At 37.9% G+C, this 26,058-nt stretch overlaps 1 protein-coding gene and 1 long non-coding RNA gene across 2 annotated transcripts in view; one reads left to right on the forward strand and one right to left on the reverse strand.

Annotated features, from left to right (window-relative positions):
• Window positions 1-430: 430 nt before the first annotated feature.
• The window catches only part of MOXD1 (monooxygenase DBH like 1), a 91,407-nt gene continuing 65,779 nt past the window's right edge, over window positions 431-26,058 (reverse strand). Inside the window, exons 5-12 of the mRNA XM_042987165.1 lie at window positions 22,869-23,048; window positions 22,236-22,338; window positions 20,590-20,756; window positions 19,307-19,498; window positions 17,838-17,897; window positions 14,716-14,858; window positions 3,379-3,547; window positions 431-2,889 (exon numbers count right to left, since the gene is read on the reverse strand). Coding sequence (XP_042843099.1) covers window positions 2,719-2,889; window positions 3,379-3,547; window positions 14,716-14,858; window positions 17,838-17,897; window positions 19,307-19,498; window positions 20,590-20,756; window positions 22,236-22,338; window positions 22,869-23,048 — 1,185 coding nt within the window. The 3' untranslated portion in view covers window positions 431-2,718. The remainder of the gene's footprint in view (window positions 2,890-3,378; window positions 3,548-14,715; window positions 14,859-17,837; window positions 17,898-19,306; window positions 19,499-20,589; window positions 20,757-22,235; window positions 22,339-22,868; window positions 23,049-26,058) is intronic.
• LOC122238740 lies at window positions 5,587-20,620 on the forward strand. The gene is made up of 3 exons (XR_006217871.1): window positions 5,587-5,821; window positions 19,334-19,438; window positions 19,788-20,620. It is a non-coding gene; the product is annotated as an uncharacterized LOC122238740 (long non-coding RNA).

Here is a 26,058-nt window from a genome sequence, read left to right on the forward strand (position 1 = left end):
GAGGAATAGTCCCAACCCAACTTCTCTTCTCGCCTCTCCAAAATGGTGGGCTAATGCCTAGTGGAGGAAGACCACATGGGTCACTGTACTGTCGGTGGATCCTTAATTATTTCATTCACATTTGTAACTTTGAATTCTGAAATATTTTCAAACGCCAAGGAAGAGATTTTTAAAAACCCTTCACCCAAAGTCTTCAATTGTGATCATTTTACTATATTTGAATTATCATTCTCTTACTGTAGATACATAGATAGATAGATAGATAGATAGATATAGACAGATGATAGAATTCTGAACCATTTGAAAAAACTTAAACAAGTTGAAGACATCTGGCAATATTCATCTAAGTTCAACTTACAGTTACTAGTTTAAAATTCGTGAAAAATACAACTATTAATTCTGTAATTTCATTCAAAGTAATTTATTGGAAGAAGATACTTATAATCACAGCAAAGTTTATCATAGTGAAAAACAGACGGCCTATGTGTCCAACAATGAGTTTGGGTGAGCAAATTGTACAGTGTCGTCATGTACAGGGCACTTACAGTGCTTCTCTACGTCGTCCTATTTGCTATTCATCATTGGTCTCCATAGCCATTAAAATGAAGTTCCAAGTTCTTAATAGGTCTGCCTCTGTGCATTGCATTTCTTTTATTATCACTAGGACTCTCTTGATCCTGCCTGAGACCCCCTCAGAAAAAAAATGATCACCCCAAATACCCTCAACCTCACATGGCTTTGATGAATATTGGCCTTATCACATGTTTTTTCCCACTCTTCTTGCATTAAGAATCAAAGCAGGGATCACCAGACGTGGACACTCCATCCTCCACTGGTCTCAGGCACTCCTTCCTGCTGGCCTAGGAGACAGGTAATGCAACTTGGCCAAGGGCAGCAGCAAAAAAGCCGGGGCTGTTCAGGAAGGTCTGCTCGTTGTAAGAACAAACTAATTTAGAATTGATCAGAATCTTAACAGATTTTCAACAGATAGCCTATCCTAATTTCAAATAGAGAGTCCTGTGCCTCAAACACATACATATTCATGAGAATTCCTAAGAGAAAAAGAATGTCAGCTTTATTCTTTGCAACATCAGCTGAAGAAGTTGATTCCCTGGTTCCACCAACGCAAGCGGCCAAAAGCTGTGTATCCCTTTCTAGCCTGTAGATTCAGCTTCCTGACTCAGAACACTGAAAACAAACATATCATTATGGAAGTTCCAAAGGAAATCACTTTACTCTGACATCTCAAATTCAGACATTCTGCAGTAAAATAAACACGAAATTTCAAACAGGGAGAGTTTGGGATTATCGTGTTCCTTGTATAAATATCTGTATGGAAAATCACAGAATTCGATATAGCACTTATGAAATAAAAACAAGTAAACTATGAGATACGCCTCATAAATAGTACAAACATTTCAGTAAGTGGATAAATTCTGACAACCAGAAAGGAAACACTCTAAAATACGGTATTTATTCAAAAGACGATATTGTTTGCAGGAGAGAAAGGGCTTAAAAGAATGGAATACAAAATGCAACATTTTCAATCAATTTGGCTGGAAACATCAGTCCTGAATCTCTTGGTTCTCTCAAGGAGCGTACAAGATACCACACAAAAACTTAATTTTATTGAGTTTATTCATACGATCCCGAAAGACTTTGCTTAAGAAATGAGGAAAGGACACACAACAAGATTTGGCTGAACTATACCAAGGGAACCTAAAAGGAGACAAGATCTTCCACTGGTGACATTCTACTAAGGAAAGTTAGTTCATTAACTAATATAAAAAATAAACCTACAACAGCAACTGCGACTCAAATTGAGCCAGGATGCGACACGTGTGACACCCAACGTGGTCAGGGAGGTACTGCAGGGACCTCACGCCCTCCTAGGTTGGCTCAGACTATCCCCCTTTGACTTGACACCTCATAAAGGACCCCTCACAGCATGGGGTTTGCAGCCAGCTACATCTTCTCCTCAGCCTACAGTCCACCGTATACCATTTCCGTGTTTCTTATAGCTTCTTTCTTTTTAGAGAGTGATAGAGCTCAAGATAAACTCACCTGTCCAGTGAAGGATAAAGAAATGCTTTGAGATGGGTTTGGGGTCATTTGGGGGTACCAAGAGACTCAGATAAACCAAGAAACTAGAATGGGCATCTTCAAAAAGCACAGAGGTAAGGGGCCCATTGGTTTTTCCCAGAGGAAGACAGAGCTGGATTGACAATGAAACACAGAAAGAACCATTGTTGCCCTGGGGAAGTCACACCCAAAGAACAAGAAAGAGGAAGGAACACGGGAAGAGAGAGTGCTTCCTTTTACGCTGTTAAGATGGAAGTCTTCTGAGAAAGGAATATAGAAGCCAAATGATCAAGTAAAAAGTGAAATGGCGATGATGAGTGTTTACATAAAATGAAATATGGAAGGAAATCAGACACTCTTTCACTTCCACTTGACTTTGTCCGAATTTTTTAAAAGGTGGTGTTAAGTCAGTCCAGTTTTGCTTTATTGGCAATGGATACATTTTATCAGACGTATCTGAGCAAAAGAAAGAGAACCCAATCGGCATCTCTCGGGTAGACGGGGAAGGATGGTGTAGGGAGGAAGGGCGTGTGTGACGGGAAGGTCTCCACAGTCCTCACGCTCTGCTCTTCATGTCCAAAGTGTCTTTGACCTGACACGTTCGGATCACAGAAAACACTGTCCCCCAGCACAGAACTATGACCACAAGTGTGTGCTGTGCAACAGACTGCAGAGTACCATGAAACACACGGGCAGCTCAAGAGGGTGGTTTCTGGGCGGAGAAGAGGAAGAAGAGGTTCCACACACCAAGGGCTCTGCTTTATACGGTCTTTCCACGTGTGGAGGTAATGCTGTCATCCCTTGAATCTGAAAATGAAAAAGTAAACAATGCCAGTGATTGAAGAGCAGGTTCGCGGCCAGGCTCGCTCAATACCCCCCCCTCCAACTTCTGCAGGGTAAAAGGGGTGGGTGGCATGGGTGGCTGCTTAAGGAGTCAAAGGTCAAAGGAGTTGGAGCCTGAGGGAATCTGAGGGACGTGGAGAAGAAAGCCAGATGCGCCTTTGGGATGGAGAGACACAAACCAGGCTCTGTTGCTTTTCGAAGCTCTCATCTCATCCTATCCCTGCTTCATTCCAGCCTTAGCTTAACAGCCAATCTCCCTCTTCAAAGGGAATGGAATCAGGAGTTTTCGGTCAACCCGAGCAGTTATGGAACAAGTAAATTATCAGACATATCAAACGACAACTGAAACATCGGATTCATGGATATTTGTCCGTTCCTTAGATTTTGCCTGGAGGGGATTAGGTAACATGTGACATCTGGCTTCTCCGAAGATTCAAACAAAGTAGGGCTCACCGACCACTCCGCGTTGTCCGTCTTGGAGCATCTCACGTTCACCGGCAAGCTAAGGACAAGCTTGTTGAAGGAGAGACCTTCCTTTTTAGCCCATTTAAATTTATTCATTGCGTCCATGAAAGAGAGGTTTTTATACTGCTTGGGGCTTTTGATAATGAAAGGCCAGGTCCTGAAATTCAAATAACCACAATTAGTCAGGTTCAGAACAAAAGCATGACACGTTTCCAGCACTTTTCAACATTCTAAAATAGACCTCACGCTGGTCCATTTTTACACACATAGAAAACCTAACGCGAAGGATTGATAAACCCATCAGCAATTGCCAGAAGAAATACATGCCAAGTAAGGAGTCTTTTGGAAAGAATGAAATTCCTTATTGTAGTACCAGATGGGTAATACCCTAGACAAATAATTTTGACTCAGAAAGCTTCCCCAGCCTCACAACTCCTTGCTTATTTGTTTTGGCTCTAGGTAACAATGTAACTCAGTACACGTTCAGTTCTGCAGAATGTAAGGCGAATGGCGTAATGAAGAAATCTGTAGGCTTTTTTGTAAGAGACAGAAATTTCAATTCCACAGTTGAAAAGCCTGACCCCTGCTGGCTGCCTTGTTTTGGCTTGCCTAAGAGATAATAAATGTAACAAATCTGGAACTGAACCAGTGTTCTAAAAATTCTACTGAGAAAAAAAATACTCTTGCTTCTACTTGCCACTCTAAAAAAAACACATTTATGTCCAAGAAAGAAAGAAGAGATCCCAGAAGAATGACACGATCTGCTTGAAAAGATACTCTTCAAGTGATGTCTTTGATTAAATGTTACGTTTTGTGTTATTGATTCCTGAAAAAAAGAAGTGTAAGGAAGTGTTGGAACACCACCAGGATTTACATGAATAAATCCATGGGTCTTCCCAGAGATTATCATGGGTAACCAGCAGGTATTTGGCTCCCACAACATCCCAAGAAGCTATTTCAGTGGTTTTGGTAATTGCCAACCAATTAATTTCCAGTTGAGGCATTTACACTTTTAATATTGGATCTTCTTCATTTATTTATGCCTTTAATTACTCTCTCTCTTACACACACAAGCTACTCAGGCACTTGGAATATTAGCTTTTTAATTAAATTGAACATCTTTTATTGACCTTTTAGAGAAAATAAATTTTTAATGTCTAAAATAAAATTATTTCCCCCTTACTCTAATAAGTGAAACAATGAGTAAAACATTGGGTAATATACAAGGACCTTTACATTCTTCATTTCTAACTTCCTTTTTCTTTTAATTAAAATCAGTATATCTTTGTTGAGTTTTAAATGCATTATTTTGTACAGAGACCTTAAAGTACCTAACTTTAAATAAAGAAAAAGCATTTGGCATCACACTACACTAAACACAGCTAGCAATGACCTAAAATCTATAGCATTCAAAAATTAAACATCCTGTGAAGACTTGTAGAGATGTAAATCAGAATTCGTATAAAATAATAACTTGAAAGGGGCCCATTATGTTTACATACAAAGTCCTTTTAAACACACGAAAAATTACAGCTAGGTTTTATTAAAAATAAAAGTTTTAAAATCAAATATTAAAGGGGCATCTGGGTGGCTCAGTCGGTTGGGCATCCGACTTCAGCTCAAGTCATGATCTCCTAGTTCATGAATTGGAGCCCCGCGTTGGGCTCTGTGTTGACAGTTCAGAGCCTGGAGCCTGCTTGCGAATCTGTGTCTCCCTCTGTCTCTGTCCCTCTCCCGCTTGCGTTCTGTCACTCTCTTCACAGAAATAAATAAACATTAAAAACTTAATTAAACATTAAAAATAAAATTTGCTTTTCAAAAAAATAAGATGTCTCTCTTGAAAAAAAGGAAATCAATTTCACAACCAGGGAGAAACGCTGGGAGGAAATCATCAGCCTGTAATTCCCTAAAACACCACAAGGTGGCACTGGAATCTGTACTAAGGCGCTAAAGCGGCTTAAATCCGCTGCGCTGTCTGCTGCCTTGCAGGTAAGAGTGAATAGAGTATTACACGTAGATGAAATCTTTAAAAAGCTTTGCTGCTAGAATAAATCAGGAAACTAGTTGTTGGTTTTTTTTTTTTTTTTGAGACTTCACAGCATAAAGTAACAGAAGTGCTGTCAGCAAACTTGCTAATTTACTGTAAATATATGAAAAAGGATCTAGAAAAGGGCAAACCTAATGGCTCACGTGGAGACAGCATGACTGGGGCTGGTGACCTCGGGACATGGCTGTGAGCCTCTCTCGTATGGCAGCTTGACTCATATTTATTGTCTCCTCTCCATTCCTGCTGATGTCGTTCAGGCCTCTATTCTATAATGACATCACCCCAACAAACCTCCCACCCTCTCCAGCCTACACTACCCCGTATTTCCTGATTACCCCTGGAGAAAAAAGAAGAAGAGACAGAAAGAGGAGAAATCCTGAAAAGGTAAATATTTTTCCTTAAAAGACTAAGCTTTAAACCAGAAACAGGTAACTTTGAAGTAGAAAGTTCTGCTCTCACCTGGGACCGGGAGCTGGTTAGGAATATTGGGAATGGTCTAGAAATTCAGTTACATTTCTGCATATCTGAGCAGTGTGTAAATGTCTACCCAGATGCATCTATAAATAAGAGGGTATTATTTATATATCACTGTAGTTGATAAAAACAAACTATATTAACATGATGATTTATTATGGGTGAGAAGTCTTCCTTTGCAAATTTAATTGACAAGTTGATTTAACAATATATATATATAAATGAAATGAACTTAGACTACCCTAAATAGTCTTTCCTTTGCAAATTTAATTGACAAGTTGATTTAACAATATATATATATATAAATGAAATGAACTTAGACTACCCTAAATAATTCGGGGAAAAGTAAAAAAAAAATGACAAAATTTTGGGACTTACATGCTCTTATTTCAAGATCTATCATAAAACTATGATAACAGAGAGTGATACGAGAGAAAGGCTAAATATGAACATCAATGAAACAGAATTCAGAGTCCAGAAATAGCCAGTATATGATCTAATGATTTTCAACAAACATTCCAGGGCAATTCAATAGGAAAAAGGTAGGTTGTTTTTTTGTTTGTTTGTTTGTTTGTTTAGTCAAATGGTTCTTGAATAACTTGATATTCATGTGAAAAACAATGAACCTAGATATTTACCTCTTAACACACACAAGAATTTACTCAAAATGGATCATCAACCTACATATAAAAGCTGAAAACTGTAAACTTTTTAGTGAAAAAAAAAAAAAGGCTATTCCAAAGAAAGCTCCTATGAGCATTATTGTATTAGTCTTTGTTATGGACACATGTTTGGCATTTTCTGAGCTAGCACGTAGTGGCTGAATGACTGCATTGGATACTAAATTTATGTTTACCTCATAAGACTCTCAAAATATTCTCCAAAATGATGTACGCTTTACATTCTTTACATTCTTTACAAAAAAAAAACAGGAGAAAGAAATCTTGGGTAGGCAAAAATTTCCTACACAGAATATCAAAAGCACAAAATAAACAAAAATGATAAAACGGTCTTCAAAAAATACAATTAAAAAATAAAAATGAAAATCTCCACAGACTAGGAGAAATTATTTGTAAAATGTATCTGACAAGAAGCTTCTATCTTAAGTATAAAGAATTCTTTAAAAATATAAAGAACTTGGGTGCCTGGGTGGCTCAGTCAGTTAAGTGTCTAACTCTTGACTTTGACTCAGGTCATGATCTCACGGTTCTTGAGTTCGAGCTTTGCATCAGGGTCCGCACTGACAGCACAGATTGTGCTTGGGATTCTCTCCGTCTCTCTCTACACCCCGCCCCCTTTGCTTGCTCTTGTGTGTGTGCTTTCTCAAAATAAATAAATAAACTTAAAAAACTTAAAAAAAGAAAACAAGTAACCCAATGAAACAATGAACAAAAATTTGAACAATTAAAAAGAAACATATATAAATGACCAATAAGCATATGAAAAGTGGCTCAACACTGTTAGTCATTAGAGAAATGGAAAATAAAACCACAATAAGGTACCACTACATACACATTAAAATAAATAAAATCTAAAGTATCAATAATACAAAACACTAGGCATAATGTTAAGCAATAGGAGCTCTTACACATTATTGGTGAGAATGTAAAAGGTACATCATTTTGGAGAATATTTTGAGAGTCTTATGAGGTAAACATAAATTTAGTATCCAATGCAGTCATTCAGCCACTACGTGTTAGCTCAGAAAATGCCAAACATGTGTCCATAACAAAGACTAATACAATAATGCTCATAGGAGCTTTCTTTGGAATAGCCTGAGACTGGAAACAACCCAAATGCCTTTTTTTTAAAATTTAATGTTTATTTACTCTTTGAGAGAGAGACATAACAGGGGTGGGGGAAGGGCAGAGAGAGAGAGAGAGAGAGAGAGAGACAGAATCGGAAGCAGGCTCCAGGCTCCAAGCTGTCCGCACAGAGCCCAATGCGGGGCTTGAACCCACGAACTGTGAGATCATGACCCGAGCCAAAGTCAGATGTTTAACTGACTGAGCCACCCAGGCGCCCCAGACCCCAAATGCCTTTCAACTGGTGAGTCAATAAATGAATTTTGGTGTGTCCACACCAAGGAATAGAACTCAGCAATAAAATGGAATGGAATTCTGACACATGCACCAGCATAGATGAATCTCAAAAACCTCCAAATCAAAGAAGTCAGGCATGAAAGAGTACATGCTATAAGATCCCATTTTTATAAAATCTAGAAAAGATTGAACTAATGTGGCGACAAAAAGCCAGTTTGCTGTTTCCTGGGGTTTTGTGTGGGAAGTGGGGTTGTCTCCAGATAGCAGAATAGAACTTTTGGGGGTGATGAAAATGTCCTATATCTTGTCCGTGCTGGGGTCAAGTAGGTATACACATCTGAGAAAACAGTATAGTTAAAACAGGTGCATTTTGTCATGTGTAAGTTCTACCTGTAGCAATTGGACGTTAAAAAATAAATAAGAAAACAGAAATCAAAACATACCAACAGGCCGATGAAAAAAAGACGACAGAATGCCATACATTTTATAATCTAATTGTTAAAGAAGAAAGCCAGGAAGTCTGACCTAACAAGATATAACTTCTAATCCTTTTGACACCCCAAGAATATATGAATATTGGGAAGCCCACAGTAAAGTTGTCTCCCTAACTGTAGAGAAGACCCCATGATGTGAGGCCTCAGACGTTCCTCTGTGAAAGGGGATTCAATCCCAACCAGTTAGAAAACTTCCTTGGGGCGCCCCTGGCTCACTCGGTAAAACACGTGACTCTTGATTTCTGGGTTGTGAGTTCGAGGCCCATGTTACGTGTAGATTACTTAAAAATATTAAAAAAAAAAAAAAGAAAGAAGGAAGGAAGGAAGAAAGAAAGAAAGAAGAAAGAAAGAAAGAAAGAAAGAAAGAAAGAAGCCTTCCTCAGTAGATTTTCTAAAAAACATCTGAGAAAGGAATAACCCATGCACTGTAATACAAAGTTAACAGTCCCACCTCTATACCCACAGCCCTTTACCCTCAAAATATAGTAAGGTGTGTACATAAAATATGTGAGCTGAACCTCAGACTGTGGTGTAGAAAGATAGAAAGCTACTGTCAGATTTGTTTAGAAGGCAGACAAGAATTCACTCATTTTTTTTCAGACCAAAGAGAAGTGTTAGACAGAATTAGCTCAGCATAAGCAAGAAATGACATAACAACCGTGCAAACATAGGGTAAAGAACTTCTATTACATTTCATGAAAAGAGACAGAAAAAGTTGACTCTAGTAGAAAATATAAACCAGTGATACTGGAGAGAATTCCCATAAGTGTTTCATGTTGTAAATTTATTTAATAAAAACATGAATTGAATTAAATAAGAGCCCGCATACAAGAATTTAGAACAACTGAATGAGATGAAAAGGGAGATAGCAGACCAATGGAAATAAATTTAGGACAAACCAAATTTAACACCAAATAAATCAGAAAAAGCAAGAAGCAGAAGAACCCTTCCAAAAAAACTACAAGAGAAAGTACTTGTGAAAAATTCCAAATAGATTTTCAAAAAACTTGGTAGATATAATATAAGAAAATTTCCCTGAAATGGAAAAAAAATAAGTGAATATATGAAAAACACTTCATGTTTCAGGAAAATTGAATGCAGATGTTCCACACTGAAGTATGTTCAGTTTAACTTATGAATTCTACAGGTAGACGAAGAATGCTCCCATTCATCCAAAGAGACTTCCCAAGGGAAGGGGAGGGTATGACCTCAAAACGTTATATCCAACCAAATGCTGTCCAAATATAAATGCAGAAATTCTCAAATACAAAACAAAACAAAACAAAACAAAAAGCCCCAGTCATAAAGCATCTGGAAGCCCCTCTTGATTAACTAACTTGCAGATAACATTCTGATGAATCCAATGAAAGAACTCAGAAATGCAGAAATCCTGTAAGATTAGGGATTACCGCTGAATCTATTTAACTTTAAAATTTTCATTAAATATTGTGGGACTTTGGTTTGAGAATTATATGCATAAATTTAAAACCTTGCAAATACAAAATTATAATATGAGTAATAAATACTTGGAAGTACGGAAAGGGACGTGGGAGAAAATATAAAAGTATGAATGTCCTCATCTTTTATGATCTAAAATCGAAACATGTAAAGTGTGTGGGACATTTTAATGTCTTTTACAATCTATGTTCTCAACATTTAAGACCCGTTTACAAAATATTACCCCTTGTGGCTAAAACCAACAGCAGCAACAGCATTCATCTGAAGTTCAACAACTGTTCAGTTTTAGTTTAGTGGTTTTTTAAAAAAAATTTTTTAATGTTTATTTATTTTTGGGACAGAGAGAGACAGAGCGTGAATGGGGGAGGGTCAGAGAGAGAGGGAGCCACAGAATCTGAAACAGGCTCCAGGCTCTGAGCTGTCAGCACAGAGCCCGACGCGGGGCTTGAACTCACGGTCCCCGAGATCATGACCCAAGCCGAAGTCGGATGCTTAACCGACTGAGCCACCCAGGCGCCCCTAGTTTAGTGTTTTCATATAAATTAAACAAAATTACGATTTAATGGTTTTATTTTAAACAGTGCACAAATTATAATCTTTATTACAGTTAATTTATTCATCTTTATAGCAACATCTCCATAGAAAGATATCTGTAATAACCTTCAATTAATGTTAATATTGTTTATTTATTTTCTTATGTATTAAAGTTTATTTCTTTTGAGAGAGAGAGGGCGCGTGCACATGCACATGTTGAGCAAATCAGGGAAGGATAGAAAGAGAGAGGGAGAGAGATAATCCCAAACAGCCTCCATGCTAGCACTGAGCCTGACTCAGGGCTCAATCTCACAAAGCATGAGATCATGACCTGAGCGGAAATCAAGAGTCGGACACTCAATGAACTGAGCCACCCAGGAGCACCAGTATTGTTTATTTCTAACAGAATTTGAGATGATTGCTTGTGTCTTTTTTTTTAAAACCTTTTCTTCTGCACTCCTTAAAAGCCCTATAATAAGCATGTGGGATTTTTACACATTGTAAACATAAAGTGACTTTTCCTACAAAGAAAAATACAAACACGACCCTTGATTCTCTTTTAGAAATAGAATAAATTATATCAAACTTTCCATCACATAAGCCTCACTGGAACTACGTCGTGTTGACGTGTGGTGCAGCAGAGAATACAGAATTTATCTAAACTCATGATCTATTCTGTTATCTGATCTTTATGAGTGTTTTGTTTTTCCTTAAGCCTCGCCAGATCTGTAGGAGGCCGAGAAAAACTGCATCCCTTAGAACAGACAAATCCTGAGACAGGATGTAGTTGTCTCTATGTTTCTATCAGCTTCTCCTCTAATCCTAGGATTGTTGCTGAATGTTTGAAATAAGACAAAGCACCTAACTAATCATTATATTCAAAGCACAGAATATGAGATTTGGGGCTACGTTTTAAGTGATATTCCTCTTGAGCACTGTATCCTGAAACCAAATTCACAACATTCTCTTAAATAAAAGAGAAAACAAAATCACCCCAACTGTCTCTCTTTCTGATCTTTTAGCCAGCACCTTGTTGGTTTGGCTTTCAATAACATTTATGTCAATGTGATAAGCTAACTTGAAAGACTGATTTAAAGCCTAAACATAATTTTATAACAGAGCCTCCTTTTCACTTGTATTTTTGAAGAATGCCTAAATTTAACCATGTAGTTCAATGGTTCTGTGTGGGCAATGACATCTCAAAACTGGTCTTGTTCTGTGAAGCAATTCTCCTTGTCTTTTTAAGAAATGAAAAACCCAGCTTCAATATTTCCTGGGGGAGACCAAAGGTGTGGACTCAGAGCTCTCTGTAACTTGGAAGCGGAGCATTTTCAGAGGATCTACACAAGTTGAACACCAAAGAAAATAACGAGGCCGTAGAATACACTTTTGAACCTCATCGCCTTGTAAAACAAACAGCTTTCAATGTCCATGGGTTTTCAAGATTCTCTCAGATTAACCCTTGAATAGGAAAAGTTTCTAGCCAATATGTAAAAACAAAACAAAACAAAAACCAATATTCTAAAGGGGAAAAAAAAGACTACTAAGTCTTTGTAAGAGATAATGATATTTTAAACAAGACTATCCCCTAGTGTTTTTAGAATGACATTTTACATACTGTTTTGATATTCACTACTATTTTATTTTTTGCATATGTAATTATTTATTTTGAAGAAACAGGCAGATATCTAGCTACCTACCAGAGGTAGGCAAAAAATGCAAACACTAGCTCCTTCATTGCTTACGTAGATATGATGTTGAACAGCCTCTTAATCCCTGAATTTCCATTTCCTCTTCTATAAAAATAGGATTGTAAGCCCTACTCTACCTATTGGAAGTGTGTGAAAACAAATTAAACGAAATTATACATATGGGAATACTTTTAAACTACAAACTAATTTACACAAGCATTTTGTTATTTGTATTTTAGTAGATACAGATTTCTGACGGTCATTGGGTTGTCTGGATAGGAACTCACTAGAATGTATTCACAGATAGTAAGTATAATTCAAAAGAAGAGTGCTCTTAGTTCATAATCTACAATCTCTATAATATTTTGGAATAAAAAAGTAGACCATAATTATATTCTACTCAGTGAGTGCATTTACCACATTCTCATTAACGGTTTTTTAATCCTTAAACACACTCCCTCAAAGATCTATGTGTTTCTTTTGCCCAACTTCATCAGTCTCTTTTATTTTGAAAAGTCCTAATCATTAGAAAATTCTTCCTTATATTAAAACAAAACCTATGCTCCAAAATTTCTACCAGCCACTCAAATTCTTCTTTGCGCTATTACCAAGAATGAATAAAATCATTTTTCCTACATCAGCCCTAATATATTCAAAGCAGGACTTTTGATTTCTGCTTCAAATCTGTTTCCCTACAGCACTCACACATCCTCATTTCCCCCTTCCTCTTTTTTTCCCCTCATCATCTCCCTGAAATGCCATCAACCAACAAGTCCAGTGTGTGCTATCTTGAGAAAGTAACCTGCTTGCAACCACTGCTCATGAGTTCTACTGCTATCACCTTGGTCCCAGACACATTCACCTCTCAACTGGGCAATCACAACAGTCTCCTGGTTGGTATTATTATTTCCAATCTGGTCCTCCTAGAGTCCTTTCTCAATTCAGCAGCCAGATCAATTTTGTTTATATCCAATAGCGTTTTCTTTGCACTTAAAACCCAAAGTCTTTATGTCACCTATAAAGTCCTACATGATCTTTGTGTCACCTACAAAATCCCACTTGAAGTCAGGCCTCCTCACTTATTCTCTGCCGTGTTTCACTCTGTTCCAGCCAAATTCGCTTTCTGGCTGTTCTTTGAACATGCTACCTTCATACCCACCATAAGGTCATTACAGTGGCTCTTCTGTCTGCAAACAGTATACTTTAGATCTTTCCATGGCTGGCTCTTCATCGCTGAGGTCTCTGCTCAAACATCACCTCCTGCCATGGATTGAATGTTTGTGTCCCACCCACCACCACCGCCCCTGCCCTCCTGCCGCAAATTCATATGTTGAAATCTTAACCCTCAAGGTGGATGGTATTATGAGGTGGGGTTTTAGGGAGGTGATTAGCTCATGAGGGCAGAGCCCTTATGGGATTAGTGCCCTCATAAAAGCAGCTTGAGAAACCTCCCTTGCATCCTCTGCTCTGTGAGGTTACAGTAAGAAGATGGCCATCTCCATCTAAGAGGAAGTAAGTCCTCACCAGACACTGAATCTGCTGGCACCTTGATCTTGGACTTCCCCGCCTCCAGAACAGTGAGCAATAAATTTCTATTTATAAGCTACTCTGTCTATGGTATTTATGTTACAGCAGCCTGGACAGACTGAGATAACTTCCCAGAGAGGCTTTTACTACCCTACTGACAACAGCTACATACCTTCTTCACTGTCTCAATTATTTTCATAACATTTACTAATATCTAAAATTTTATATTTATATTATTTATTCCCTCTCTCCCTCTGTAGCATATATTCCCAAGAGGGCAGGAATAATATGTATCTTGCTAATTATTTATCTTAAGTAGTTTCTATGATGTGCAATTGTGCAGACAGAGTGAACCTAGCAAGCCTGAGACTTCCATCCTTAGAAATGCCCATTTGGAAGGCGGGCCTTTGGCTGATGTCAAGGAACTTAATTAGTAAACAATTTCCTATACTGATATAAAACTTTCTCTAAGTGAAGAGTGACTCACTGTGCCTAGAGTATTTGTACAAACAATGCAATTTATGTTGACCATCTGCTTTCCTTCTAAGAGTCTAGATTTTGGTACTTACTCGGCATAGAACACCTATGTAACCAGCCCTTCATAAAAACTCTGAGCATTGAGTCTCCAATGAGCATCTCTGGGTGACAACATTTCATGCATCTTGTCATACTTTGATGCTAGTGTTATTAAGTACATTCTGTGTTATTCCACTGGAGAGGCCCCTTGGACACTTGTACTGGGTTTCCTCTGGACTTGGCCCATAACCTTTTTCCTTTTGTTAATTTTGCATTGTATTCTTTCTCTGCAATAAATGTCAGCCATGAACACAGTAATAGGCTGAATCCTTTTGGTCCTTTTAGAAAATCACTAAACTTGGCAGGAGTCTTGGGGACCTGGACATGCCAACCAAGAAGCTCACCTTGTCACCCAGCTAAAAAAAAATTAAATAGGATAGGACTTGAAAAAATTCTATAACATGGTGATAAATCCAATATGAAGACAAGCCCATCCTTCTCTGAAGTATACTATCCCACTACGAAATCCATTTACTACTTACGTGACTGGCCTATAGATCTCCTTAACGCCAATGAACTGAAGTTGTTCCATAATGTCAGGAATACTTGCACATCGAGTAAGATTAATTCTTGGGTAATAAAGAAGGTATGAAAGACACATTTCATTCCTGGTGCTTAATCCTCCCTGAAAATGGAGATGTTTTATTTAGAAAAGTATATGTTCCACCAACTTTGACACAGCACCCAAGCCACCAATGTCATACAATTCCATCCAGCTTTAATAAATCTTAACCTGAAAAATAATAATCTCCTTGACAATTTGATTTTTAAAAAAGGTAGACACACGTTGAAAAATTAATAGAATTATTTCCATCTCTTTAAAAGTTGCCTTTCTTTAACAACCTAATAATCTCTTTCAAGTTCTGTTCATATGATGTAAACTTCTCACCACAGTGAGGATTATGGGGCTGTTTGATTAACAAACAGGTTATGAATCAGTCAGTTTGATGGAATCTTTGCCTTATTGCACTGAATTTTCTATAATCTTGTTTTCATGTGTATCGACATCAGCAGATGCATACCACAGGGAAGACAGGTTTCACATTTTGCATCCAGGTAATAAACTATCTACCGAAATTAAGAAGATCAAAGCTTCTCAGAAGAACAGAGTCTAGAATAGAATCTAGAGTTGCTACAATATATTATCCACAGTGTTGAATTTTCAACCAAAGGTTATTAAATATAAAAAGAAACAGGAAACTGTGATCTGTGCTCAGGAAAAAAAAAGTTAGCAGCAGAAACTGATTGTGAGAAGATACAGATGTTGGATTTAGTAAAAACTTAAAAACACATATAAATATGTTTAAAGAGTTAAAGAAAGATGTTCAAGTACTTAAAGGCAAATACGTTAAAAATGAGTAAACAGAGAGAGAAAAAAAAAGTATAGAAAATGAAAATATCCCAGAAAATATCTCAAAATGCAATATTAAATGTTCTAACATACATGTAATTAGAATTCTACAATGAGAAGGAAGAGAAATAAAAGGGTAGAAAAAATATTTGGAAAAATAATGGCTGAAATCCTCCCAAATTTAGTGAAAAACATGAACTTACAAACCCAAGAAGGTCAACAAATTGCCAAAGATAAATATGAAGAGAGCAATACCTAGACACATCAGTCATACAGATGAAAGACAAAGAGAACATTTTGAAAGCAGCAAGAGAAAAATGACACATAGCATACAGGCGAACAATAATAAAAATGACAGATGACATTTCGTCATAAGTGATGGAAGAAACAAAAAGATATTGGGATTATAGGAGCTCCTGGGTGGCTCAGTCGATTAAGTGTTTTTCTCTTGATTTTGGCTCAGGCCACAATCTCACGGTCATGAGATTGAGCCCCATGTGGGACTCCTCACTGGGCATGGAGCCCGCTTAAGATTCTCTGTCTCCCACTCTCTGTCTCTCCCCTGCTAGTGTTCTCTCTCATATGTATACCCAGATGTGCTAATATTCTTTAATGGAAACTCCATCCTTTGCCACTTAAATCAATGCCATGTCTATTCTAAACCAAGTTTCCATACAGGGGGTTTATAGGCCAGTCTCCAAAGTTCCTATTATGTTCTACTGTTCTAACTCTGGACCCAAGTACACTATCGATCACCATAGCTTTAAAATAGTCTTCATATCCAATGGCTTGTCTCCACCTTTTACTTTTTAGTAGTGTCTTGCCTATTATTAACCTTTGCTCTTCTAGGTAGATTTTAGAATCAACTGGTTCCATATAAAAGCTAAAACTAAAATTTTTAGAAATACATTTTTTAAAAAGAGAAAATCTTTGCAACTATGACTAGGCAAAGATTTCTTAGGATACAAGAATCTAAAGTCATAAAATTTCTGTGAATTTTTTATTGGAATTACATCAAATTTTTAGGCCAATTTGAACAGAAAGATTACTTTATTGGGCTTTTCTATCCATGAACATAGTATCTCTTCATTTCTTTTGGTATACTGTAGTGTTTTGCAATCATGATTTATAATTTTTTCCAGAGACCAAGTAATATTAGATTTTAAGTAAATATTAGGTTTTATTTCTATAGAACTTCTTGAGATAGTTTCTTATATACTAAAATACAGTTAATTTTAGATACCAATTTTCAGGGGGGTTTTGATGTAGAAAATTACAATGTCTGTGAATACTGTATTTTGCTCCTTTGCTTCTTCCTTTCTGATCCATAGATATTTTTTTCTTTCCCAGTAATATGTGGCATAGAAATAGTGATAATAAATACCTATCTCCTTCCTGATAGTAAATTAGTACTTCCAATATTTCATTTAGTTAGATATTTGCTACAGATTTTTCATAGGTAAGCTGTATCTGGTTAAGGCACTTCTCTCCTATTCCTGGTTTGTGAAATGTTCTTTTTTTTTTTTTTTTATGACTGACTTAAATTTTATGAAGTCTTTTTCTGCCCTTATTGACGTGGTCACATGTCTTTTTCCTTCAATCTCTTAATGTAGAATGGTATTAATATATTTTCTATTTTAAACCAATTTTACATTCCTTAGCTAAATTAATCCCAAATTTGCTCTAACATTTCATTTTTATATGATGCAGAATTTGGTTTGTCAATACTCTGTCAAAGATATTTCCATCAGGTGCATGTTGCTGACCTCTTTCATACTGTCATCATCAAATTTTAGTATTAAGAGTATGCTGACTTCATAAAATGAGTTGGTGGGAGATGTTCTCCGGAAGAGACTGGGTAAGGCATGAATGTTTGTCAGGACTCCCCAGTCAATCTGTTTGGTCAGAAGATCGACCTTAGGGTCATACAATTCATTCTTCCTTTTGAAGTCTTGATTCATCTAAGTCCAGACTCAAGCAGATGGTCATTTGTGATCACAGGTCTTTAATAAGTTTTGGTGAGGAAAAACTAAAAGACTAGAGATAGCTTTTCATGAAAGAGCAAATAAATTCTACTGCAAATATTGCTGTAGTATCACTAGTTAACCTGATAAAATGCTAAAACAGCTCTAACTTCTCTTTTATGATGTTTCATGCTCAAGAGGTTCAGGAATTTTGCCTCTAAATTGGAATGCTTTTTACTTTTTCTCCTTCTCCACAAATGAATTTTAATAATAATAAAAATTTTCTTACCCAAGTCATCCGGGCTCTATCTTTTGTGTTGTAACGGCACTCAGTAATGAGATTATCTCCCTAAAACATAAAAATAAAAGCTTTCAGATTGGAGTTTAGTTTGCTTTATTTATGTAATCCATTTGTAAGCCAATAGTTTTATTTCCTACATGAGTAGATTCATTAAGCAATTTGATTCAGGGAGACCTTTGATCTACTTAATTCTAAGAATACTAGTATAATAAACAAGCAAACAAACAAATAAGGCTCTCTCAGGCCATACTCCACCATGTTCTAGCTGAATGACCTTAAATAAGAAAAGAATTAACTGGGCGAAATTTATTTATTTAAAAAGTAATATAGGGGCGCCTGGGTGGCTCAGTCGGTTAAGGGTCCGACTTCAGCTCAGGTCACGATCTCGCGGTCCGTGAGTTCGAGCCCCGCGTCGGGCTCTGGGCTGATGGCTCAGAGCCTGGAGCCTGCTTCCGATTCTGTGTCTCCCTCTCTCTCTGCCCCTCCCCCGTTCATGCTCTGTCTCTCTCTGTCTCAAAAATAAATAAAACGTTAAAAAAAATTTTTTTTAAATAAAAAAAAAGTAATATATAAAATAACTGTTATTTTTGCACAGCTGTTGTGAGGAGATTAAATGATACAACACACACTTAGCTCTTAGATTAAACATTTCATAAATGTTAGCCATGGATACTAGTCATTGTGTTACCCCTTCGTTTATATTGTTTTCTTTAAAAGTCTTTAGTCATGTCTTTATTTCCTTACAACAGAATTCTGAAGTAAAATAATAGTAATTTATTGCTCCAGTGTTTTCTAACCTTTTGAACAATTCAGTACGCATAGAAAATAATTTTTTTTTATGGGTCACCCCTCAGGTAAATGGACAGACGGCTATTCATAGACCAAAGACAGCTCGCTCTGGGTGTTGGTCCCTAGATTTGCTCTCCCTGGCCTACTGCTCAGAAGGTGCAGAGATCAATATCTCAACACATGCTCTTCCGTAAACCCAAGTATTGTTGCAAGCTGGATTACAGAGTATAGTATAATTAGTTCTGTCCAAAAACTGTCAAATGAAAGAATTATCCTTATATTCATTTTCACTGAACTGTAACTTCCCCAAACCATCCTATGGTGCAAAAAAGATCTCTGATTTTTCCCATCACCAGAATTGCCATGCAAAGGTTTCCTGGAAAGTTAAGTAAGAAAAGAGTAATAATGTTTGGTACTCAGAAACCAAGTTTTCATTTTCTTCTTAAAACAACTTGAATTGCCCGTGGGAATAGTAAGAAAAATGAGTTTTGATTTTGGAAAAGAGATCAAACACATTCCATCTGGGTTGTGCAATACCCACAGTGGGTGGTTTAAAGAATGTGAATACGATGAGCAATTCATTTTACACATAGAAACCTTGCTAAGTCTCAGCTGATATATGTCTTGACTTTTCTAATATTCAGTGAAAGAGAAGAAAGCATTCATACTGGTAAGATTGTTTGTTCTTCCTTTAGATACTGAAACTCCTGAAAATTGAAGTCAAAATCATCATCATAAGCCAGTAATCTCAATTCCTCCCCTTTGCGAAAATGACGGAGCCTGATGCCCCTGCCCGCCAGGTGAGCATGAAGAAGCACAGCAAACACATGGATTCCACTTGGCTTTTCAGCTTCCAGAGCCTAAGGGCAGGGCACACAGAGGAAGACACAATTAGCCCAAACAAGCGCATGTTCAGACAGTTCACAGTAAAAGAGACTTGGAGGGACAACTAAGAAGAAAATCTAAAGCAATTTAAGTGAATGCTTGAGCAGCCAAACATTTTGAACTTGGATTTTTTCATGACTTATTCCTAGCAGGGTTATTAGCTTTGTGAAGTAACGTTTGTAGGCAGAGAAGAAAGGGAACAAATGCTTACTGGGGGCCTACAGAACCACTCCTAAATATTATCTTTCTTTTTCCTTCTTTTAGGAGGTGAAGAGTCAATCAAAGCTCCTGGCAAAAAGACTCCAGTATGTTAGTGACCTGTAAATGGAAACTCTTAAAAGGACAAGTCATTCCCACTTTTTAAGAGAAGAAAACCAAGTGGAAGAATGGAATTATGTGAATTGTCCATGGTCCTACAGCTAGTAAATGATGTCATGGCAATTTGCATCATGGTCTAAATAACTCAAAGGGCTCAATCTTTCCACTTCGTCCATCTGCCATCTGTCTACAATTCTTTATGGCTCATAAAGAATATGATCGAATATGATTGAAATATGTTTGCTTAAGAAAAAAAGAACTATAAATGGAAGTAGCCATTATTAAATACTTAAAATATTTTTTTTCTTATCCAATATGTATTTTTATATTAGGTATTCTTGCTCTTTGGTTTAAGTAGGGAAACTATAAGCAGAGAAAAGGAGAAAAAATTGAAAATGAATAATGGAAAAAAAAACAAATGTAGATGAAAGGTAGAGAAATGCAAAAGACACTAGATAACTAAAGGTAGAAATTGTAAAAGAGAAAATAAAGTGTCCAATATGAAATAAACAAAAGAAGTAGGTCAGGAAGAAAAATATCCTGGATATTAGCCTTGTCCAGAATTCTACTCCTATAGACTTCAAGATTTAAAAAACCATCAGATGTCTTCCCACAATGATAAATAATGGCTTTAAAACATGACAACAAGAAAAAGATTGGTAATAATAAACATGAGATTTTCCAAACATAGTTTTCTAAGAGCATTATTCTGTAAGTGGCAGCTCGCAGACTCAGATGTTCCACATACCTCTTCTAGGCATTCCAGAGTGCAGTGACCCTCAGACCGAAATTCAGGCATCCCTGGAGGGATGGTATGGAAGAGGCTTACCCAGAGGCCAGCCTCAATCACCCCAGCATCATATTTCCTTATATCTGTTGTATGAAATAACCTCAGTCCAGAATTATCTATTAAGCCTGGAATGCGAGCATATAGTTAAAAGTGAGTTTGTGTTCTTAAAAAAATAAAAATAAAGGTTCTCCACATTCAGTTGAAATGGGTTTATTCATTTTCCTTAAAACTTCATAAGGGAAAGAATTACAAGTAAAGATCACTGAAATACAATATTCAGTTTCACAAATGGGAATTAAAAGACAAGTCGCCATACTGTCTGCAATCATTTTTGATTTCCAGAGCATACCATGGGAAAAATGTTTGTGTGGTCTAGCTGATATAGTCCACAATTATCTAACATAAAGACAAAAGGGAAATTCTAAAGTCACTCAATAGAATGTAGAATAACTCAACAAAAGTTTTATTTTATATTGTTTTCAGGTAAAGTTCAGTAACATTTCTACAAAGGGAGAAGCCCCTTGGCCTAGAAACCATCTGCTAATAGAATAAATTACTAGTGATAACGTTCTTTATAGTTTGCCACCATTCTTTTAATCATTCAACAATGGTCATTCTATCAACAAAAAATAGTAAGAATCTATATGTGAATAGCATGCATGATAATAGGCATGGGGGGATCAACAATGAGTAAGACACATTCCTTACTGTGACAGTTTTCATAGAGGGGAAAGTATGACCCAAACCCTTCATAAATTTGTTCCACTGACTTGGGAATTAATTGACTCCTTTCTGGAGGGCTGACTTACCTACCTGTGACTACCAAATCGATGGTTTGGAACAACTGACATATACATAAATTTACATTAATTGGTGTGATTAGTTTTATTGTTTCTCTTTCCCACCACACTATAATTTCCATGAGGGTGGTTTGGTTTGTATCATAAAGCACAGACCCAAGACAAAGTTGGTGCTCAGTATTTGCTGAATAGTTGCATAAATCAGTGGAAAATAGTAACTTTCATTTGCTTCTTTTGATAGCTTCATATTGAATCTTTCAACTTTTTGGTTTTGGAATATTACATAAGTCGATTTAGAAAAGTAGATTTAGAAATCAAATGTAAATACGCTCATCTCTTCATTTCAATATCATATTACGCAGTGTCACTGCATAAATATTTCTTAAGCATATTTATGGTTTTCCTACCATACAACAAAATCTTAATATTATCTAGTGATGAATGGCAGCTTTTCATATGTGCAGTTAGAAAGAAAATGTTTCATCAACACTGTGTATTTAGGACTAATTTACATCGCAAATAGAAAAATCTATTATTCTACTTTCTGGAAAGTAGCATGCAAATTGTTTTTTTAAGATCAGTGACCACACATGCCCATTTGCCTGGTACAGTGCTGGTTAATCACTTTTGTCCCAGTATAATTATTAATAGTACCCTCTTTCGCTCTAAAGAATATCCTAATTTGGATGACAAATATATAGGTTAATTCTTTCTAAAATGATGCTAGTTTATTTCAACTCTGTTAAGTTAGGTGTTCTAAAACTTTTAAAAATCAGAGGTAGAATACACGAAGAATAAACTCACCCTCCTTATATGTCGGATTGTCATAATGGACTTCCAGGAGCACATAACGAGGATCTAACGGGGTGCCAAGGGACAATCCAACATGAGGTGGGTAGGAAAAACCCTAAATAAGGAAAATTCCATGAGACGTGCCCTATGAAAGTCCCTACAAGCTCTATTCTTCCAAAAACCCCAACCATTCTCAAAGATATTTCAACATTCTGGAACCCCATAATCTAGAGTGGATAAAATAAAGGGGCTTAAGGAAAGAATCCCTGCCAGTGAAAAGAAAAGTAAGCTACCCTCATATCAGAAATAGTGTATAAAGCAGGGTGCCTGAGTGGCTCAGTCAGTTAAGCATCCGACTTGGCTCAGGTCACGATCTCACGGTTTGTGAGTTCTGGCCCGCGTCGGGCTCTGTGCTGACCGCTCAGAGCCTGGAGCCCGCCTCAGATTCTGTGTCTCCCTCTGTCTGCCCCTCCGCTGCCCGCACTCTGTCTCTTAACGTTGTCTCAAAAATAAATAGACATTTAAAAAAATGTAAACAAAAAGAAGAAATAGTGTATAAAGCTTTACTTGTAAGTATGAGAACCGTAGGGGAAAGACATGATCAATGAACAGTGTCACATCTCCATAATCAGTCATTGGCCCCACCTCTCCACCAATGGCCCAGGCAAAAATCACAGTCTCGCAGGTGAGGAACGCATCAGGCATGTTAGGATGGTAGCACTCATGGCCATAGTCCAGAACACTGTCATTAAAGCTGCTACTGCACTGATAGAGCAGGATGTGGTGGACCAGACTCTCGTGGCCTCTCTGTATCACTGGCTCCACCTAAACGAGCACAAATGAGAGGGAGGATGTGACAAATCCAACCACCCGACAACACCCTCCGGTAAGCATGAAACTAGCATAGAGCATTAGCAGTTTTGCGAAGGGATCGTTTGCTCAACGATGTAAAGGTTACGATGGGGTTCAAGTATAATGCATTCTGGATATGAAAACAACGATGGTGATGGGAACAATGGCAACGGCAAAGATGAGACGATAACCTGTTCCTCCAAGAATCACAGGATTTACTAATCCGTTTGTGTTTTGAACTCACTTTTGTTTTCCTGATCATTCTGCATGGCAGCTGTTTCAAAAATTGCTTTCTTCCAGGCTACTTTGCCCTTGGTCCCCTCCCTTTTTTCCTTTCTTTTCTCCCCTGCCCCACACATAAAAAAAAAGAAATTAAGGCTATAGACAGGCATAAACTCCCTCAGTCTCACTCTCTTCCACCTCAAAATATTTTTATCCATCCCTACTGAAGGCAGTAGATGATGCCTTATTCATCTATTACCTATCTATCTATCAATACCTATCTATCATATACATATCTACCTGGTGCTGAGCATAGGGCTGGGCACAATGTAGCGTTCAATAATGGATATTTTTAATTTTTATTAAAATCAAATTGTAATAAGAATCTTACCATTAGAATTTAGGAGAGAAAACAACACGGTAGTGATGTGTTCCTGTGACACTGCTGAAATTAGGAGAGGGGAAGTAGAAACCAGCGAACAGAGAAGGGGCAGTAAAGTCGGTTCTAATCTTGACAGCACAATGCATATGAACACGTTCCTTCCGTTGTCCTTTCTGTAAGCTCCCTTCGTAACGCTTGCACACCTCAGCCCAGGGAACTCACAGAGAGCTGAACACATCCTAAGGTCCCAAAGTGCCTTACCTGCAGAGGACGTACAGGAGCCCTGTCTGTACCTAGTATAGCTGGGCTACAGGTGTTGCCATCAGCCACAGGGTTCTTTGAACGCTCCATTCATCTGCTAAAGAAACCATGGTCTGTCCCTAAATTTCCAAGGCTTGACCTGTCTTAGAGCTCAACACCTTCCGCCTTTAGCCCTGACTACTCAAAAGCAGGCGAATGCATTTTGAAACCCTTGCTTGTCCTCCAATTTAGACGTGCTTATGAAGATGAAGTGTTTTCAGCTATTGTCTCCTAAGGCTTTCCATTTTGATTTTCTACATAGTTTTTCTTTCTTTCCTCCTCGTTTTTAAATCAGAGAATCTAAGCAGCCAAACAGGGAAGCGGTAGGTAGTAGGCAGAGATCTGAATAGGCAGCCGGGGGTTCGACTTTTTAAATCCAGCTTGCCTTTGTGTTACATAGTGAGTCATGCCATAGCTAGCCCACACGTACATTTTAACATCACATTCACAGCAATGACACCGCGCATGGCTTTGTTTGCACTTGTCTCTCATCTCTAAAAGACTGCGTGCCCTGAAGGCAGAACCTATTTTCTATTTTGCCTGAAAACGACAGTTATTGTTCAAGCATGGTTGCATAACACATTACACAGAAGGGTAGCCTAGGATGCCTATTAGATTTTAGTTTCCGTGTCTAGTTTGAGCTCTCTTATGAAACTTGACTTATTCGGGCACCTCAGCACTCCAAGGGGAACAGGGCACTGCTAATATGTCCAGAGTAAGAGAGGGACGTGAGGCATTTTCACCAAGTGACTTTTCAGTTCTGGCAGAACCTGTAGGTTGCACTGAGCTCCACAAGGTAGGTCCTAGAAAGGAGCCATTAGGGCTTTAAAGAAAAGCTGGCTCTTGCCAAGGCAGCTACAAAGACAGACGGTCTTCATCGAGGCACAGCAAGAGAAAGCTGAGAATGTGCATGATGAATTATATGTGGCTGGTGGTGCCTGCTTTGAAGGAGCATCACTAAACTTCTTGAGAGAATCTTTGAAGAGCACGCGTTGTTGTTGCTGCTGTTTTTAATATAGGAAATGCTGAAACCAACCCCAGGCTTCCCAACTACCAATGCATTCTAGTAATAATAATAGTAACATCTGCATTTTACTTAGCACCTACTATCTGCCAACCACTGTATTAGCCACTAGCTACATTTCATTTAATATTTACAATGAATCTATAAGGTAAATATTATTGTCTCCGTTTTATAGATGAGAAAATTGAGACTCAGAAGATTAAGTAACAAGCTCAAAATATCGTAGCCGGGCAATCGTAGATGGGGATTTGAGACTAGGCAGGTCTGACCCCAAAGTCAGTATTCCTCCCATTGCAACACATCATTGGAGGAGGACACGTTGGAGATGCATCAGGACCTGGAAGCTTCTGCCTGTGAGCGGGGGGGAGGAAAGAGTGGGAGCCTTATGTCTGGGGGGGAGGATTCCTGCCCTCACCCCAGTCGCGTGTCCTTTGGCCCTTAGGGAGAGAAGACAGAGTGTGGCCTTTCAATATGTTCTTTCCTAAGGAGAGCAAATAGCAAGGTCTCTCCTCAAAACCTGGCAAGGTCTTCAAAGAAAATTAAACTGTAATCTGACCTCCAGATTACAAACTGAGGGTAGAGCCTGGAGGCTTTTTCTAAGAAAACAATACATGTATACAACAACAAGAAAACGTTCTGCATGCAAACCTGAGCACTGATCACAGGAGAAAATAAGAAGGCCGGGAAGAAGCAAAGCTCTTGGCAAAACAGAGAGGATGTGAGAAATGAAAGGGCAGACTGAGAAAGAGAAGTGCCCCCAGAAGGATAACAACTGAACTAAGGAGCCACTGATGTCAGAGGAAAAGCACAGGTTACCAAATTCTTGAAGAACAGAAGAATTTTTGGAGAAGGAATTTTAAGATGACCATGTAGAATACTTAAGGGGAACCCCAAGCATATTCTTATGGGAAGGCATAACCTGCTCCGTGCAGGGGACACGTTCCAGGGATCGGGAGCACCTTGACCAGAATGGGTCTGGCTCTCGGTGCCCCAGCACGGAACAGAATTTCCCACAGAGCTTCCTGCCACATTGACCGAGCATAGTGATGCCAGCT

The sequence above is a fragment of the Panthera tigris genome, chromosome B2 (assembly GCF_018350195.1).
Source record: "Panthera tigris isolate Pti1 chromosome B2, P.tigris_Pti1_mat1.1, whole genome shotgun sequence".
Lineage (NCBI taxonomy): Eukaryota > Metazoa > Chordata > Mammalia > Carnivora > Felidae > Panthera > Panthera tigris.